The sequence below is a fragment of the Acomys minous genome, assembly GCF_964271855.1.
Source record: "Acomys minous genome assembly, chromosome: 14".
In the NCBI taxonomy this organism is placed as follows: domain Eukaryota; kingdom Metazoa; phylum Chordata; class Mammalia; order Rodentia; family Muridae; genus Acomys; species Acomys minous.
In genome coordinates this window covers 47,921,352-47,937,374 of record NC_140496.1, presented here as the reverse complement: position 1 = coordinate 47,937,374, position 16,023 = coordinate 47,921,352, and the positions used below count along the sequence as shown (strand labels likewise).

Here is a 16,023-nt window from a genome sequence, read left to right as displayed (position 1 = left end):
CTAGTTGCGCTTCCAGCTGGGTCACAAGAGGGCTCTGTGCTGTCCAGGTTGATACCGTCCTTTTCTGTGATGCTGCAGCCTGGGTCCTCAGCGGCATGGCTTCCCAGCTGTGCCTCTTACAGAACTAGCCCAGTTCCAGCTTGAGCTGCGCTTTCTGAGGGCCCAGCCAGTTGTTGCCTGCAGTTCAGTGGCCCCAGGCCCCGGTCTTGTGTGCCTCCTACGTGTGCTGCTGGTCTCTAAGCATACTTATATTGCTTAAATATGGAACTAGCAGGCAGGTCCTGTCTCTTCCGCTGGAGAAAGCACAGAGAGGTTCTCTCTGATTCTGAGCCTGCAGTTATCTTTATTCGTGCCCAGAAAGCACGTGAGCAAGAGAAAACAGTTCCAGCCACCGAGCTGGCCTGGGCTAGAGTCTCACTGTGTTTCAAAGGCAACGTTTTAGGGGCTCAAGAGAGGCTCAGAGGTTACAAATGCTTGCTCTTGCAGAGGACCCGAGTTTAGTAGCCCACACCCATGGCTCAAGCCACCTGTAACCTCAGCTCCACTGCATCTGTCATGCTCTTCTGGCTTCCACATGTGTGTGACACACACATACACACACACACACACACACACACACACACACACACACACACACTTTTTTAAAGGTGGTGTCTCATATGTGGACCCTGAGAAGAAAAGCAATGTCCTTGTAATGCTTGTCTGAGACAACCCTGTTCTCTCTTCCTCAGTTACAAGCACAGTCCTATTTATATTGCTTAAATATGATTGAAAAATACTGCTCTATAGAGTGGTGTGTGTGTGTGAGTGTGTGTGTGTGTGAGTGTGTGTGTGAGTGTGTGTGTGAGTGTGTGTGAGTGTGTGTGTGTGAGTGTGTGTGAGTGTGTGTGTGTGAGTGTGTGTGTGTGAGTGTGTGTGTGTGAGTGTGTGTGAGTGTGTGTGTGTGAGTGTGTGTGTGAGTGTGTGTGTTTGTGTGTGTGTGAGTGTGTGTGTGTGAGTGTGTGTGTGAGTGTGTGTGTGTGAGTGTGTGTGTGAGTGTGTGTGTGTGAGTGTGTGTGTGTGTGTGTGTGTGAGTGTGTGTGTGTGTGTGTATTTGGAGCCAGATGCTCTGGGTGTCTTACATAACTGTAATTACTAACCCTCACTCCTCGTCCTCTACCCACAGCCCTTTCTTTTCAGAAGACACCTTCAGACAATCACCACTGACCTCCAACTCAAAAGACCTGCTGCCCGGCGAATCTGTGCTGCACGGACGAGTATCAGCTCCAGGTAAGGACTCGTCGTTGACTTTGCTTCCACCGCTGGGTGCTTAAGAACGGCTTCTCTGAAATGTGTGTTCTCAGATGCTGGTGCCTTAGGCGTTGCAGCTGTTCCTGTAAAGGCGGCTTTTAGAAAAGAGGGAGAAATGCCGTTGGAAGTGCCACAAAAGTTTGCTAGAACAAAATGCAGGCTCTGTCTCTAAGATCTGCTCGTTCTTTCCCTGCTGATATTTTGTCCACATGGTGAATTTCTTTGTCTTTAAAATGGGGAACTCTAAGGGGAGGGAAATGGTTCTATTCAGTAAAGTGCCTGATGCACCATCATGAAGGCCTGAGTTCGAGCCCAGCTCATACATACACTGAGCACGGTGCTCACAAGTTCCAGGGCTGCAAAGGCATGAAAAAATATTCCCACAGCTTGCTGGGCAGCCACCCTACCTAAATCCTCCAAGCTTCCGGTTCATCAAGGCCCTCGAGTCAAAAAGTAGGGTAGAGGGCGGCTGAATAAGACAGTCAATAGATACGGCTAACAGCTAGTTCAAACTAATCTGCTCTTATGCGCATTTATCTGTTTTGGGGTTTAGGGAAGGCAATGAAACCAGTATTCACCTGGTGAGTGTAAGGCCAGTTGGGGATACATAAATGGGACTGTATTAACCAAAACAAAAGCAAGTGTGTTGCCGGGAGCAATTCATTGATCTCTAGGCTCCTTGTTAACTGCTATTGTATATCAGCTGTTTGACCCCTGATCAGTTTTCTTTATTGTATATTTTACATATTTCTGTAACATGAGACCCCACTGTACCTTTTAAATTATTGTTACCTAAAGTTAATAAACTCGAAGTCTCAAATTTGCATGGCAAAAAAAAAAAAAAAAGACAGTCAGTGTTGAACTCTGCCTTAACCACATGCACACACACATACACACACACACACACACACACACACACACACACACACACACACACACACGGAAGGTATAACCTGAAAATGACTTGTCTCATACGTTGTCAACATTTAAGGCAGGCGTTGAGAGATGGGGGAGGTTGGGGTGAGAACTACTTACTACAGCCTGTGGCCTCCACAAACACCACCACGTGTATAGAAGTGACGCAGCCTAGCCAGGAGACCTCGCCTCCTGAATTCCATCTCTCTTTTAGCCACAGCACCTGCGACATCCATCCACCTGACCCTCTTTGCAATCTCAGCCACCAACACACAACTTCCTCCATTTCTCTTTTCTAGAGTAAAAGAGAAATGTCTTGTCTTTTTAGCATGGCACAGAGATCCCTCAGGACGTGTGTGTGTGTGTGTGTGTGTGTGTGTATGTGTGTGTGTGCGCGCACATGTGTACAGGAAAGGCTTCAAACATGGCTATTGGCCCTGTATCCCTTCCCAGGATCAAATCCAAGAACCCTCCACACCCCCAGGTATCCTGTCTCACAGAATGTTGGAAGCTGAGTAGCTTACAAGGTTGAGGGAAGTTGAGTGGCTCCTTCTGAAGTACTGCCATGAGCACGCCAGGGTGTGCCACACAGAGAGAGGAAAGTCCAGTCCGTCCCTCTTCAATCTAGCTGTGGCGGAGCCGTCTCTTGTCCTCACACTGCCACTGGAGTGTAGCCAGCAGCGTTTTCTTTGGCTCTGGAGGCGAGGCATTCCCACTCGGCCCCTAGAAGAAACATGGCAATTCAAGAAGACATGAGATAACGTTGGGTTCCAGAGAAGGAAGAAACTTCTGCTTAGTTTCCTGTTTTTCTTCTCAGGCAGGGCCTCGTGATGAAGCTACTGTTTGCTTCCTATGGTGTTATAATGAAGAGCTGTCACCCTGGTCCCCCAAATTATTGCCCTGCTGTTAAGTTGATGGATTGTGACTTTCTGATGTCAAAATAACTGCCTAGGAATTGCCTGTCGCAGTGCTGTGGCCCATTCTGCCAGGATCCCAGGATGGATATATAAACCCTGCTCTGCTGGCAGCACATCTGGCCCAGCTGTGCTTAAAGGGCCTTTGCTGGTGGCGGGGTTTGGAGGAGCCAAACCAGCGATGTTTAGCTGTGCAGCGTGTGGGGGAGGGGTGCTCTCTGTGGCAGTAGAACTGCATCACGTGTTAGGTAAACTCACACTTTAAAGTTCGCCCTTATTTTGGGCAGAGATGGGTGACCATCACTGGGGATTTTTAACCTGCAGCCCTCATAAGCAACAGACAAGTGGCTGCTGAACAGAGAGCGCTCTGTTGGCAGCGAGAGACCAAATGATTCTCGCGCGTTTGTGTTTTGCCTGAGTAAATGAGGAAAGGGAGCAGACTTGGCTTCCATGTGCAGAAGGGGGAAATTCTCTGGAAATAGAGGTAAAATGAAAAGATTTAAAAATGCCATAGACGTGATCTTAAAGTTCTCCTCACCTGAAGACAGTGACCCACCAACCAGAGAGGACCAATTTGCATGAGCCAAAGTTTGCAGTGTGGCGACACTGAACTTAAATGCTGGTTCTTCAAGTCTGTGCTATGTAAATGGCCACTGTAGTCTTGCGCCAGCTCCCTGCGCCCTTCACACAGCTCTGAAAGCACAGAAGCCTCACCGGAAATGTGACCAAATGCCTGACAAGAAGCAGCATCCAGGAGGGGTTGCTTTGGCTCGTGGTTCAGAGAGTACAGCTGCTGTGGAGCAGAAGGCCCGGAGCTAGGAGTTGCTTGGTCTGTAATGCCCACTTCCCCCTTTACCTCAGCTCCCAGCCTGTGAGAGGCCGTGTCACCTCCTCAGCAAATGCTTTGTGAAACAGCCTGATAGACACACCCAAGTCTATACTAACGCCCAGGAGGTCACGGGCACACCAGCATACATGCAGGGGTCAAGAGGCGACTTGCAGGAGGCGGTTCTCTGTTTCCACCGTGCAGGTTGCAGGGATCAAACTCAGGCCGGCGAGCTTGACAGCAGGTGCCTTTTCTCAGTGAGTCATCTCGCTGCCTCTGAAGGCGGTTCTTGGTCCAGTCAAGTTGAAAATGGGAAACAACAATCGTAGCCACCAACCAGTGGTTTTGAATGAACTATTTTTTAAGTGATTTAACTTTTTTTCAATTTTATATGCATTGGTGTTTTGCCTGCATGGATGTCTGTATTCGGGTGCCAGGTCCCCTGGAACTGGAGGCACAATAGTTGTGAGCTGCCATGTGGGTGCTGGGAATTGAACCCAGGACTTCTGGAAGAGCAGCCAGTGCTCTTAACCGCTGAGCCATCCCTCCATCCCTCAGAATGAACTGTTTTTCAGTTGTCTCCTGTTAGACTTAGACTGTATTCGTATGTGAGGAGGAGGTAGTCCAGGTGCTTTGTCCTGAAATAGCTAGATGGTCGTCAAGTCTTGCTCTCTCGCTGCTGTTGGGCACTACTATAAGCAGCGGTGGGCACTGCCCCACCATCCTGAAAGCAGAGATACGTCTGGACCCGAGGCTGTTGGATAGATATTCTCTGGTCACTCCCAGGCTCACTAAATCCAGTGCTAGGAACAGAGAGATTGAAGCTCCAGTCGAGGTTTTTAACAGTTCTAGAATGAGGCATGGATGCCTCTAGAAAGCCCTGGAAGACATTCTAGCAGCAGGTTGCTGAATCACTGGGGAATATGGGACTTAAAAAAGAAGCTGGACAGGGGTCTTGTCATCCTAGGATGGCCTTACGAGTTAGAGCCTGGATAGAGACAAGGGAGGGGGGCCAGAAAGGTGGCTGATCTTGAAAGGTGGTCAGCTTTTTAGTCGGCAGAGTGGTATGGCGACTGTAGGTAGCTGTGCAGAAACAGAGAGGCCCAGAAGGGCATGGCTGATGGGGAGGCAGGGAGGGAGACAATTAATGAGGAGGCCAGGATGGGGTGGGGGGCTGATGAGGAGGCAGGGGTGAGGATGACTAATGAGGAGGCAGGGGTGAGGATGGCTGATGGGGAGGCAGGGGTGAGGATGGCTGATGGGGAGGCAGGGGTGACGATGGCTGATGGGGAGGCAGGGGTGAGGATGGCTGATGAGGAGGCAGGGGTGAGGATGGCTGATGGGGAGGCAGAGGTGGGGATGGCTGATGAGGAGGCAGGGGTGACGATGGCTGATGGGGAGGCAGGGGTGGGGATGGCTGATGGGGAGGCAGGGGTGACGATGGCTGATGGGGAGGCAGGGGTGACGATGGCTGATGGGGAGGCAGGGGTGACGATGGCTGATGGGGAGGCAGGGGTGAGGATGGCTGATGGGGAGGCAGGGGTGAGGATGGCTGATGGGGAGGCAGGGGTGAGGATAGCTGATGGGGAGGCAGGGGTGAGGATGGCTGATGGGGAGGCAGGGGTGACGATGGCTGATGGGGAGGCAGGGGTGAGGATGGCTGATGGGGAGGCAGGGGTGAGGATGGCTGATGAGGAGGCAGGGGTGAGGATGGCTGATGAGGAGGCAGGGGTGAGGATGGCTGATGAGGAGGCAGGGGTGAGGATGGCTGATGAGGAGGCAGGGGTGAGGATGACTGATGGGGAGGCAGGGGTGAGGATGGCTGATGAGGAGGCAGGGGTGAGGATGGCTGATGAGGAGGCAGGGGTGAGGATGGCTGATGAGGAGGCAGGGGTGACGATGGCTGATGGGGAGGCAGGGGTGAGGATGACTGATGGGGAGGCAGGGGTGAGGATGGCTGATGGGGAGGCAGGGGTGAGGATGGCTGATGGGGAGGCAGGGGTGAGGATGGCTGATGGGGAGGCAGGGGTGAGGATGACTGATGGGGAGGCAGGGGTGAGGATGGCTGATGGGGAGGCAGGGGTGAGGATGACTGATGGGGAGGCAGGGGTGACGATGGCTGATGAGGAGGCAGGGGTGAGGATGGCTGATGGGGAGGCAGGGGTGACGATGGCTGATGGGGAGGCAGGGGTGAGGATGGCTGATGAGGAGGCAGGGGTGAGGATGGCTGATGAGGAGGCAGGGGTGACGATGGCTGATGGGGAGGCAGGGGTGAGGATGGCTGATGGGGAGGCAGGGGTGAGGATGGCTGATGGGGAGGCAGGGGTGAGGATGGCTGATGGGGAGGCAGGGGTGAGGATGGCTGATGAGGAGGCAGGGGTGAGGATGGCTGATGGGGAGGCAGGGGTGAGGATGGCTGATGGGGAGGCAGGGGTGAGGATGGCTGATGGGGAGGCAGGAGTGAGGATGGCTGATGAGGAGGCAGGGGTGAGGATGGCTGATGGGGAGGCAGGGGTGAGGATGGCTGATGAGGAGGCAGGGGTGAGGATGGCTGATGGGGAGGCAGGGGTGAGGATGGCTGATGAGGAGGCAGGGGTGAGGATGGCTGATGAGGAGGCAGGGGTGAGGATGGCTGATGAGGAGGCAGGGGTGATCTGTCATTTTAATGGACAGGTACAAAGCAGCTTGTCAGAGTATCAGTAAAAGCTTCAGGGTTCTTAGAAACCTCTTTCTGTGTCATTTAAATGCCACCATTAAAATATTATTTCTACTCTTTATTTCCTTAGCAAACTTATTTCCACAGCAAATGCAAGATAAATGTCAGCCCTTTGGATTTTCTTAGATTCCCAGTTGGTGAGTGAGGCTCACTGTGGCAAGTGACAATCAACCATATCCCTGGCACCTGCAGCAAACACAGCAATAGTTCAACAGTGGACTTTGGTACGTCCCTGTAAACTGCTGTAGTTGGATATGCAACACCCTAACAGCCTGTAGAAGGCTTGGTTCTCAGCTTCATGGTGCTGGGAGGAGGTAGACCCTTAGCAGATAGGGCCCGATGTTAGGTCAATGGAGAGCTATGCCAGCAGGGCCCGTGGTCAGTGCCGTGTGTGTGACTGCATTTGGGGCAGTGAGTTGGGGTGGCAGAGTAGGGCGAGACTGGTAGGAACTAGGAACTGTGAAGAAATCGAGAATAGCACAGTTTGCCTTCAGCAGATGGTATCTGCAGCTCACAGCTGCCACCATCTCTCAGACACAGAATACGCACGGGGCCTCCCAGTGCCTTGGCCTTGGTTGGTGCCAGTTTTCTAGTCTGACTTTCCTGAGAACCAGACCCGACATTCTCACCTGCTGTGAGCATCTTCGGCAGAGGTTAATACTAGGAATCCTTAATGATCGTGAGATTAAAAATCATAGTCACTTTCTGCCAGAGCAGTCTGGGGACACGGCCCCCGCCTAAAGCCATGTGTGGATGTACCCTGGTTGGAAGGGCTTCTGGTGGTGTCTGTTCAGAGGGGCACAGGCAAAAGTCACAGGCATGTATAACTCGGTGTACATTGTCCTCACTAGTACAAGCTGTACACTAGCGGAAGGGGACTGAGAAGACTTCTTTTCAGGGAGGACCCGTTACAGTCGTACCCGGCTCTGTTTGTTCCCTCGCCATCTTTCTGTGGGCAAGGGCCATTCAGAAAAAGCCTCGGTACTGTTTAGAAATAATGTGGCACTTCAGTTCTGAATCGTTATGGTTTTGGAATCACAGCAGGCTTTGCTCCGTATCAAGCCAAAACCCAGAAACACAAGCACAGTGGGTGTGAAGGGAAATGTGGTCTCTGCGGACTGTTCTGTTTGGAGGTGCCGTGCTTCTGTTTGTTATTTCAGATGCAGCGTGGAATTAGATGATGTACAACACTGGTAAATTCCTCCCCCATTCTCTCTCACTGTAGGAAATGTTTTGTTGTTATTTATAATAAATCAGTAAGAAGAGAAAGCGGAAAGAGCGTTAACGCACCTCCAAAAGAGACACTTTTCTGAGCCAGCAGTGAGGAAATTCAGTTTCCTCCTGGACTTGGTGTGACAGTCAGAACTGGATGTTGGTGAAAAGATTGGTTTAGAAGTTGTCTGCTGGCTTTTTGGAAATGGTTGGCACTCATGTGCCTGCACGCGTGCATGGACTTGAGTTCAGGTCCTCAGCACCCACATAAAAGCTGGGTACGGTGGCACATGTCTGGGCAGCAGATCCCCAGAGCTCGCTGGCCTGCCAGCCTAACCGGTCAGTGAGCTTTGGATTCACTGCCACCACCATCTCAAAACAAACAAACAAACAAGATGCCAAATTCTGCCTCCCACATGCATGTGCACACGTATGCCTGTACACACCTGCACACACATGGCACACACAAGCAGGCATCTACACGCTACACTACACATAGATGTACACAGAACCACAGACCAGGAAGAGAGAGCTGTGGATTGATTGCCTATCCTCAGTGCATTTCTGGACCCATTCCTTGATCTGTGCCCCACCTGTCAATCATATAAAGGGGAGCCAGGTCATATGTGCTGGGTTCAGCCCTTCCATGCCCTCTAAAGCACCGTATGCTGAAGACTTAGTTTCTAGCTGATGCTCCCTTGGGAGGCAGTGAAAACTTTAGGAGCTGAAGTGACTTCACATTGAGGGAACTTTGGACACTGTAGGCGCGCCTTTGAAAAGGCTATTGGAAGCCTGCCACAGCCTTCTCTGCTCCCCCCCCAACCCATACCCTCCCCCCACCTCCCACTCCCCCACCCCGCAAGGAAGCAGCTGTGTCTCACCATGACGCTCTCTCCCCGTCTTACCTGTCTTACCACCAAACCAAACGACAGCGCCAACTCGCCATGGACTGTACTGCTGATCTGGGAGATAAAATAAATCTCTCTTCTCTATAACATGATTCTCTTAGATATTTTGTCATAGTCTGAGGAAGCTATTAACACTTTCTAAACTCTAAATAAACGCTCTATTGTATGACAGTACCACCTACAAGTCACCCTTGCCTGCCGTGCCACTGGCTGGATCGGAATGGTTTCTTTGACACAGTTGAAAAGAGACATTTAAAGATGTGTGTGCCGTGTCAGACCTCAGGTGATACCAAGAGAGATGGAGGTAGACAGATAAAGGACAGACAGACAGACAAGGCTGTCCTTGTTCTAATGAAGAATCTCCTTCTGTCTTCGCAAACACAGTAAATTGTTTTTAGATTTAACCAAGTCATAGACAAATAGTAGAACATGGAGTATTAGCGCGCACTCTTTTTTTTTTTTTTAAGTTAAGTGACTTATTGGTGAAACAGACTTTTTCTGTACGGAGAAGGAAACAAGCAGATAGCAATGCCCTCCTTAGCCAGGTGTTGGGTGTGTATCCTCTCACCTGACTGGAAACAACTCGCCGAGACGTGAGGACTATCCCCGCCATGCAGAGGATGCACTGACTCATTCCATGGTGAGGTTGCTGAGGGTAAGCACAAGAATTCAAAGCCAGATGTGTGACACCACTAGCCAGTAAGCAGAAGAACTCACTTCTCCGACATCGACCCGCACGAAGCCCAGATGTCAGCATTACACTCGTTCAAGGACGGCCTGCTCTCAGTTAGAACCAAATGTAATCCTTTATTCAGATACTTCGAGGAGCTGACATGAGTTCTCACTGTTTTCAGTAGAATCCCCGTTTTATGCTCTTTCGTCTCCATCTTCACTCTGCTTTTAATACCTAGCAATGTCATAGTCACTTATGTGTCTTTCATTTGGGACCTAAGTAATTACTTCGTTACTATCACCACTACTGCTTCCACCACCACCACCACCACCACCACTATTGCTGCTGCTACTGCTGCTACCACTGCTGCTGCTGCTGTTACCATGACTACCACAACCACCACCAGTACTGCTACTACTGTACGAAGGCAGGGACTGAGCCTAGAGCCTCAGGCATGCTGGGCAAGCACTCTCCGATGGAGCTTGTTGTTAATCTGACTTGCACAAGTTTGAAAGCCTCTCCTGGCTCAGGGAAATGGCTTTCTGAAGTCGTGCCCTACGTGTCTGGTTAAAGCATGTGTATGGAATGCTGGCAATCTGCTCGGCAGCACAGAAAGAAGTATTCTAGTACAGGGCTCAGGAAAAGTAGGGTCATTCCCAGCCCGGTTTCCCGTAGGGAGAAGTCAGAAGGTCTCCACGGTCCTTCCGGCTCTCTTGCGGTTCAGATTTCTGCCATGGCAGGGGTGCTGTGCGCCAGCCAGCTCCAGTGTCTGTTCTTTAGAAGGCCCAGTGGTGCTGAGGCAGGGGAAACCAAAGCCTACTGGGGGGTGTGGGAGGAGCTTTCTCCTAGGTTTTCTTCCCTCACTGGTCACTGGGGAGAAGTTACCACCCTCGCTCTCGAAAGTCACGAAGGGGGCTTGTAGAGGTGGCTGGGAGGAGCAGAGGAAGCTTTTAGGAAGCTGTCATATGCCTTTTCTCATCATGTGATTGATACACTTGGAGTTCTGTGGGAGTGGGCGGGGCTGGAAGCCTAAGACATCATTTGCGCATCTGCAGGCCATGTGGCTCACTTAGGCGTAGGTGCCATGTGCCCAGCTACAGGCCGTCAGTGCACAATCACTACAGACTTGACAGTGAGGAAGGGCAGTGGCTATAGATTCCAGCCTTATCACCCGTCCCTGGTTGGTTCTTGTCAACTTGACACAAGCAAGAGTCATCTGGGAAGGGGACCTAAGCTGAGGAAAGTCCTCCATCAGGCTGGCTTGTGGGCAAGTCTGTGAGGGCGTTTCCTTGATTGGTGATTGATACAGGAGTACCCAGCTCACAGGAAGCAATGCGCTCTCCCGCCAGGTAGACCAGGGTGGTATAAGAAAGTAAGTTGACACGCTCAGGGAGGCAGAGGCAGGCAGATCTATATGAGTTCGAGGCCAGCCTGGTCTACAAAGCGAGTCCAGAACAGCCAGGGCTACACAGAGAAACCCTGTCTTGAAAGCAAAGCAAAACAAACAAACAAAACCAAAGTAAGTTGAGCCATTGTGGACAGCAAACCACCAAGCAGCATCTCCATGACTTCTGCCTCTGTTGACTCCCCGGGATGACGGACTACGAGCTGTAAAGTGGAGTGACCCTTTTCCTCTCCGAGAAGCTCTTGGTCATGGTCTCTATCTCGGCAACAGAAAAGTAACTGAGACGCAGCCTAGCAGCTTCAGACCATTTCTGTGGAGAACACCTAGGTCAATGCGCTCCCTTTGGGCTGCAGATCTGGAAACTTCCATACCACATGAGCATTTCAAGGTGCAGGGCTGGGGAGCTGTTCGCTACACAGAGAGAGTTTCATTGCCATGGATTGCCTTATAATTCAGCTTCTGAGGTAAAATCTGTGGTCGTGACCAGCCCCGCTGCCCCTTGCCGGCTGGTCTGCCTTAGCGTATGTGTATCTGGATACGAACTGTTGGCTCTATTCAGTGCTATCTGTAGAGAAAGGTCTTTCATTAGTCCTTGTCAGTTTGGTGTCTGAGTTGGCCCTCTGTGGACCTTTAAGTAATTAAACTAGTTAAATTCTTTGTAAGAGAACAGTTGTGTGTCCATACATGCGAGTACATGGTGTTTTGTTGGGGGTTTTTTGCTTTTGTTTTTTGAGGGGGACAGTGGAAGATAAATTCTCTAAAATAAATTCACATACAGTTTAGATGCCTTTCCTGAGCTGCCCTTAACTTTGTAGCCACAGTGGATAAAGCTTTGGCAAACCTCAGGCATCAGGCATCTCCACCCTATGGCCTACGTCAAAATTAACCCTTGCCACTCTTCTGTCTATACCTGGTAGAAAATGACAGCACCCAGAAGCCCTCAACACCCCAGGTTGACGACTTGACTTTTCAAGCACAGGTGACCCTCTTAGGGATGTGGCCACTTTGGCCTTTGGCCTGAAACCGTGACACCGTGTCCTCCGAGTAGATCAAATACGTACATCTCACACACAGTACTGAGAGCACTGCGCGGCTTCAGCGGTGCCCTCTGCTGTGTGTCAGTTTTCTCAAAGACTGTTTAGATGGCTTGGGAATGAATAGAGCTATAAAAGCCAAATTCTTAAACCTGTGTAACAGATGATGGAGAGGATTTGTTTGAAAATTGCAATGTAGTGACCCTGACTTAGGTTTGGGACTGGCTAATTCAATCTACAAGGCCTTTCTTATATATACGCTCTGTCCTTCCAATTCCTTTGCTATCAAAAATACATATTCTCATTTCGCACAATTTCTTCTCTGTGTTTATTCCTTTTCAGGGCAGCAACTGCCCTCCAGGACCCAGGGCTGAAAAAAAGAGAGAGAGAGAGAGAAAAGGCATTCTCCTCCCAAACTAGACCATCTATTTTCATTCAAACAAATCCATTCTGTTTTCCATTTGTAGGACCAATGACCGCCTGGCTGTTGGAAGGACAACCCCCACCACAGCACAGCCCTCTTCTAGATATAGTCACCAGTGGAATGACAGTCCAGGGGCCCCCCCCCACACCCCCAGCCCTCCACCCTCCCCAGCCCCCCCACCCCCTGTCCTCACACTGTCCCCTTCTCCCCTTTACCAAGCTAGTTAGCATTTCTTTTCTCAGTTTATCATTCAGAAAAGAAAAGTGTCAGCCCAAACTGCTGAGGGCGGCGCCTTGTGCCTCTGTTTAACTTTGGCTTCATCACACCGTGCCTAGGTAGTTTGTTAGGACATCCCAGTCAACGGTCCCTGGAGCTAAGTTTATCAGGTGCTAAATAATCACATAATTTCCCCAGCCCCTATACTTACCTCCTCAGTTATCCATTTCCAGAGAGAAGGGGGAGGGGGACCTTCCCTCCTGTCTTAGCAGCTGCACCATCACTACTCGCTGGGCCACACCCTGTCTTTAGCTCCTGTCCCATGCCCCCCAGATGCCCCCCCACACTCTCTCCCCCCACAAAAGGTCCTTCATACCCTCACACTTCCATAAGACTCCTTGTGCTCTGCCCAGAGTTTGGCTGTGAGTCTCAGCATCTGCTTTGATCCCCTGCTAGGCAGAGACTTTCAGAGGACAACAAAGCCAACAAATCTGTGCCCAGGGTGAGGGTCAGGGCAGCGGAGCCTGATGCACCCATCAAGGACCGTGCATTGAGAGGACCTAGGCCCACAGCCCAGAAGTAGCACATGTGCAGCTCAGTCTCCATAGGGGTCCCCTAGTAAGGGGAGCAGGGGCTGTCTCTGACATGGACTCTGTTACCTGCTCTTTGATCATTTCCTCCTGGTGGGGCAGCCTTGCCAGGCTATAGAGGAAGAGGATGCAGGCAGTGTTGATGAGACTTGACAGGCTGGAGTCAGTTTGTAGGGGAGGAGGGCTCCCCCTTTCTGAGGACTAAGGGAGGGGGATAGGGAGAAGGAGGGAGGGTGGGGCCAGGAGAAGACATGGGAAGGGGCTGTGCTCTGGATGTAAAGCAAACAAATGTAAAAAAAGAAAAAAAAGAAAGAAAGCATTAGTTTGGGTTTCCCTTAGAAGCAGATTTTGGTCAAAGATTTGAGTACATTTTTGTTTTTTTTGTTGTTGTTGTTTTGGTTTGGGTTTGGTTTTTGTTTTTAGAACAGGAAATTTAGAACCAGGAAATTCCATTAAAGGGGTGGAGATGCTAACCAAGGCAAAGAAAGACGGCCAGTACCACCAGCTTTATGTGACAGCTTACCAATGTGGACAACTAGAGATTAATGTCCCTTGGTGTAGTCTGGATCTTGGGTGCCTCCGCAGGGGTCCTTGTGTTGAAGGCTTGATCCCAGCCTCAGATGCTGTTAGGAGGGGACTAGTAGCAGAAGGAGGTCAGATCAACAGCGACATGACGTGTTAGGGCGTGTTGGCTTCCCAGAAGTCCCTCTTCCTCTGTCTCTTCACTTCCAGGCACATTTAGGTGAGCGGCTCCCTCTGCTGTATGGGCTCACTGTGGTGAACGGCTTTTGTGTAGATCTGTCAGCCAGGTCACCATGGACAGACGTTATGACATTAGAATACACTTCTCCTTATAAGTTGGCTGTCTCAGTTAGTTTGTCCCAGTGACAGAAAGCTGGGTAGGAAACTAGGAAGCCATGTGGACACTCTCACAGTCACAGTCTTCTACTCAACAGACGTGAGCTGAGGTCTCCTGAGGGATTTCTCAGTTGAAAGTGACATTATTTCCCCACACCCCGGCCTAACACGTATGTGGGCTCAGAAAGGCCTTGGGAAATATGTGGAGGGGCCGGGTGTGAGAAGTCAGCTAGAAGGCTGAGGGAACATTGAGGAAATGGAAAACTCTAACAGCACACATGGAATCGAGTGCTTAGCCCTCCGGAGCTCCTTGTTGGGTAAACTGGACTAGGGCCGCTGTCTTCACCGGAAACTATGTACACCGTATTTGCTCGAAAGATCTTGGGTAAATGGACAATGCTAGGGAAAGGTGTGCTGTTGGGCTTGCTTATTCCTGAACTCAGGAGCCCAAGGCGTCGGGAGGGTTGCTCAAGGTCAGGGCAACAAAGCACCACCCTGTCTCTAAAACCAAGGCATCTAGGGGAGTCTGGGTTCTGTTCCCAGCACCTCCACCCTGAGAAAGAAAGGGAAAAAAAACTTTAATTGTTATTGTAAACTACCATAACAAACATTTCAATGTTTTGTTGTTGTTGTTTTGGCTTCGTTTTTGTTTTTTGTTTTTTGAGACAGCGTTTATCTGTGTAGCTTTGGCTGTCCTGGACTCTCTTTGTAGACCATGCTGGCCTCGAACTCACAGTGATCCACCTGCCTCCGCCTCCCAAGTGCTGGGGTTAAAGGCATGGGCCACCACCGCCCAGCTTTATTTCAAATATTTTAAAGAGAGATTTCAGCAAGACTTTGATTAGGTAGTACATACAGATCTGGCGGTGGGAGGGGGGGATGTGCTTGTTTGTTTTGTTTTTTGCTTTACCACAGGCTAAAATAGATCCCTTTGCAGATAGGTGTGTGAAAACACCCTTTTCCCATGTGGTTGATCTCCATCAAATGGGGGTGTTGATGATGATGTCATGGAAGAGCTCCTGAGAAGAAAATGACGCGTGTTGGCAGGAGTAGGATTGCCTGGCATCTCCCTTCACCTTCTCACCGTAGATGCAGAACCAGCTGCCAACCAGCAGCGAAGCTGGAGGGTGTCAGTGAGGCCAGGCCTGGTGCTGTGCACCTGCCTTCCAGCTACTCAAGAGGTCAAGGCAGGGTCATTTTAAGCCAGAGAGTTCTAGGCTAGCCTGAACAATATAGTGATAACTTATCTCAAAAACAGTTTGAAACCCTAACATTGATTTTGATATGTCCCAAATTTATTATTATTTTTATTATTATAAATTTCCCAGTCATGAAATTCTCTATCATCAATATACATATAAAAAGATTTAGATTTATTTCAAGTAAAAATGTTATTATCTTTGAGCTAATAGGAAGTTTGGTTCTTTAAAAAAAAACAACCCTTTTATTCCATGATATTTTTCATGTAAAGCACTTTGTTGAAGAACAGTTTCTGTGGTGTAAACAGTAGCTGTTCACAGAGAAATCTCTCAGAAACTCTACAGGAACGTGTGTGAGACAGATTTGAATTTGGGGTGAATTTCTATAGCGTTTGGACAACCCATGAAATGGTAATCTCTTTTAAGTTATTTAAAAATTGTGACATTTTCTTCTTGCTTTGAAAATATTTCCCATAATGCACCTAACACTTTCCCAGTTGTCTGTTCCTTCAGAGGAGAGAGCCTCCTGAAGCTGCCAGGCTCTGTGTGCCTGGCTTGTGGCTCCCTGATCCCTTCTGCAAGATCTGAGTCCAGAGACGACAGGCTCTATCAACTTAATCTAGCTTTTTATTTTCCCTTTCCCTGTCCTGAGCTACTGTGGGACTTAGGGGAAGCGAGTCTTGCATGCGATATACTGGTTGAAAATGGGAAGAAAAAGTGACTTCTAAGGAACAGAGATACGGTGCTCCTTGTGATTTCATGAACTCGGAAGCCAGTATCTCATTCCAAGGTTTAAGCTACAAATAGGCTTGTGCAGCTAACTCTGGTGGGTGAGGCCAGAAG

The 16,023-nt window shown here is 49.9% G+C and overlaps 1 protein-coding gene across 6 annotated transcripts in view; it reads left to right on the top strand.

Annotated features, from left to right (window-relative positions):
- Positions 1 to 16,023, top strand: part of ZNF827 (zinc finger protein 827) — a 175,199-nt gene that overhangs the window by 110,649 nt on the left and 48,527 nt on the right. For all 6 annotated transcript variants that reach the window (XM_084757517.1, XM_084757521.1, XM_084757518.1 and 3 more), the window contains exon 8: positions 1,166 to 1,269. In XM_084757517.1, the coding sequence (XP_084613643.1) occupies positions 1,166 to 1,269 (104 nt within the window). The remainder of the gene's footprint in view (positions 1 to 1,165; positions 1,270 to 16,023) is intronic.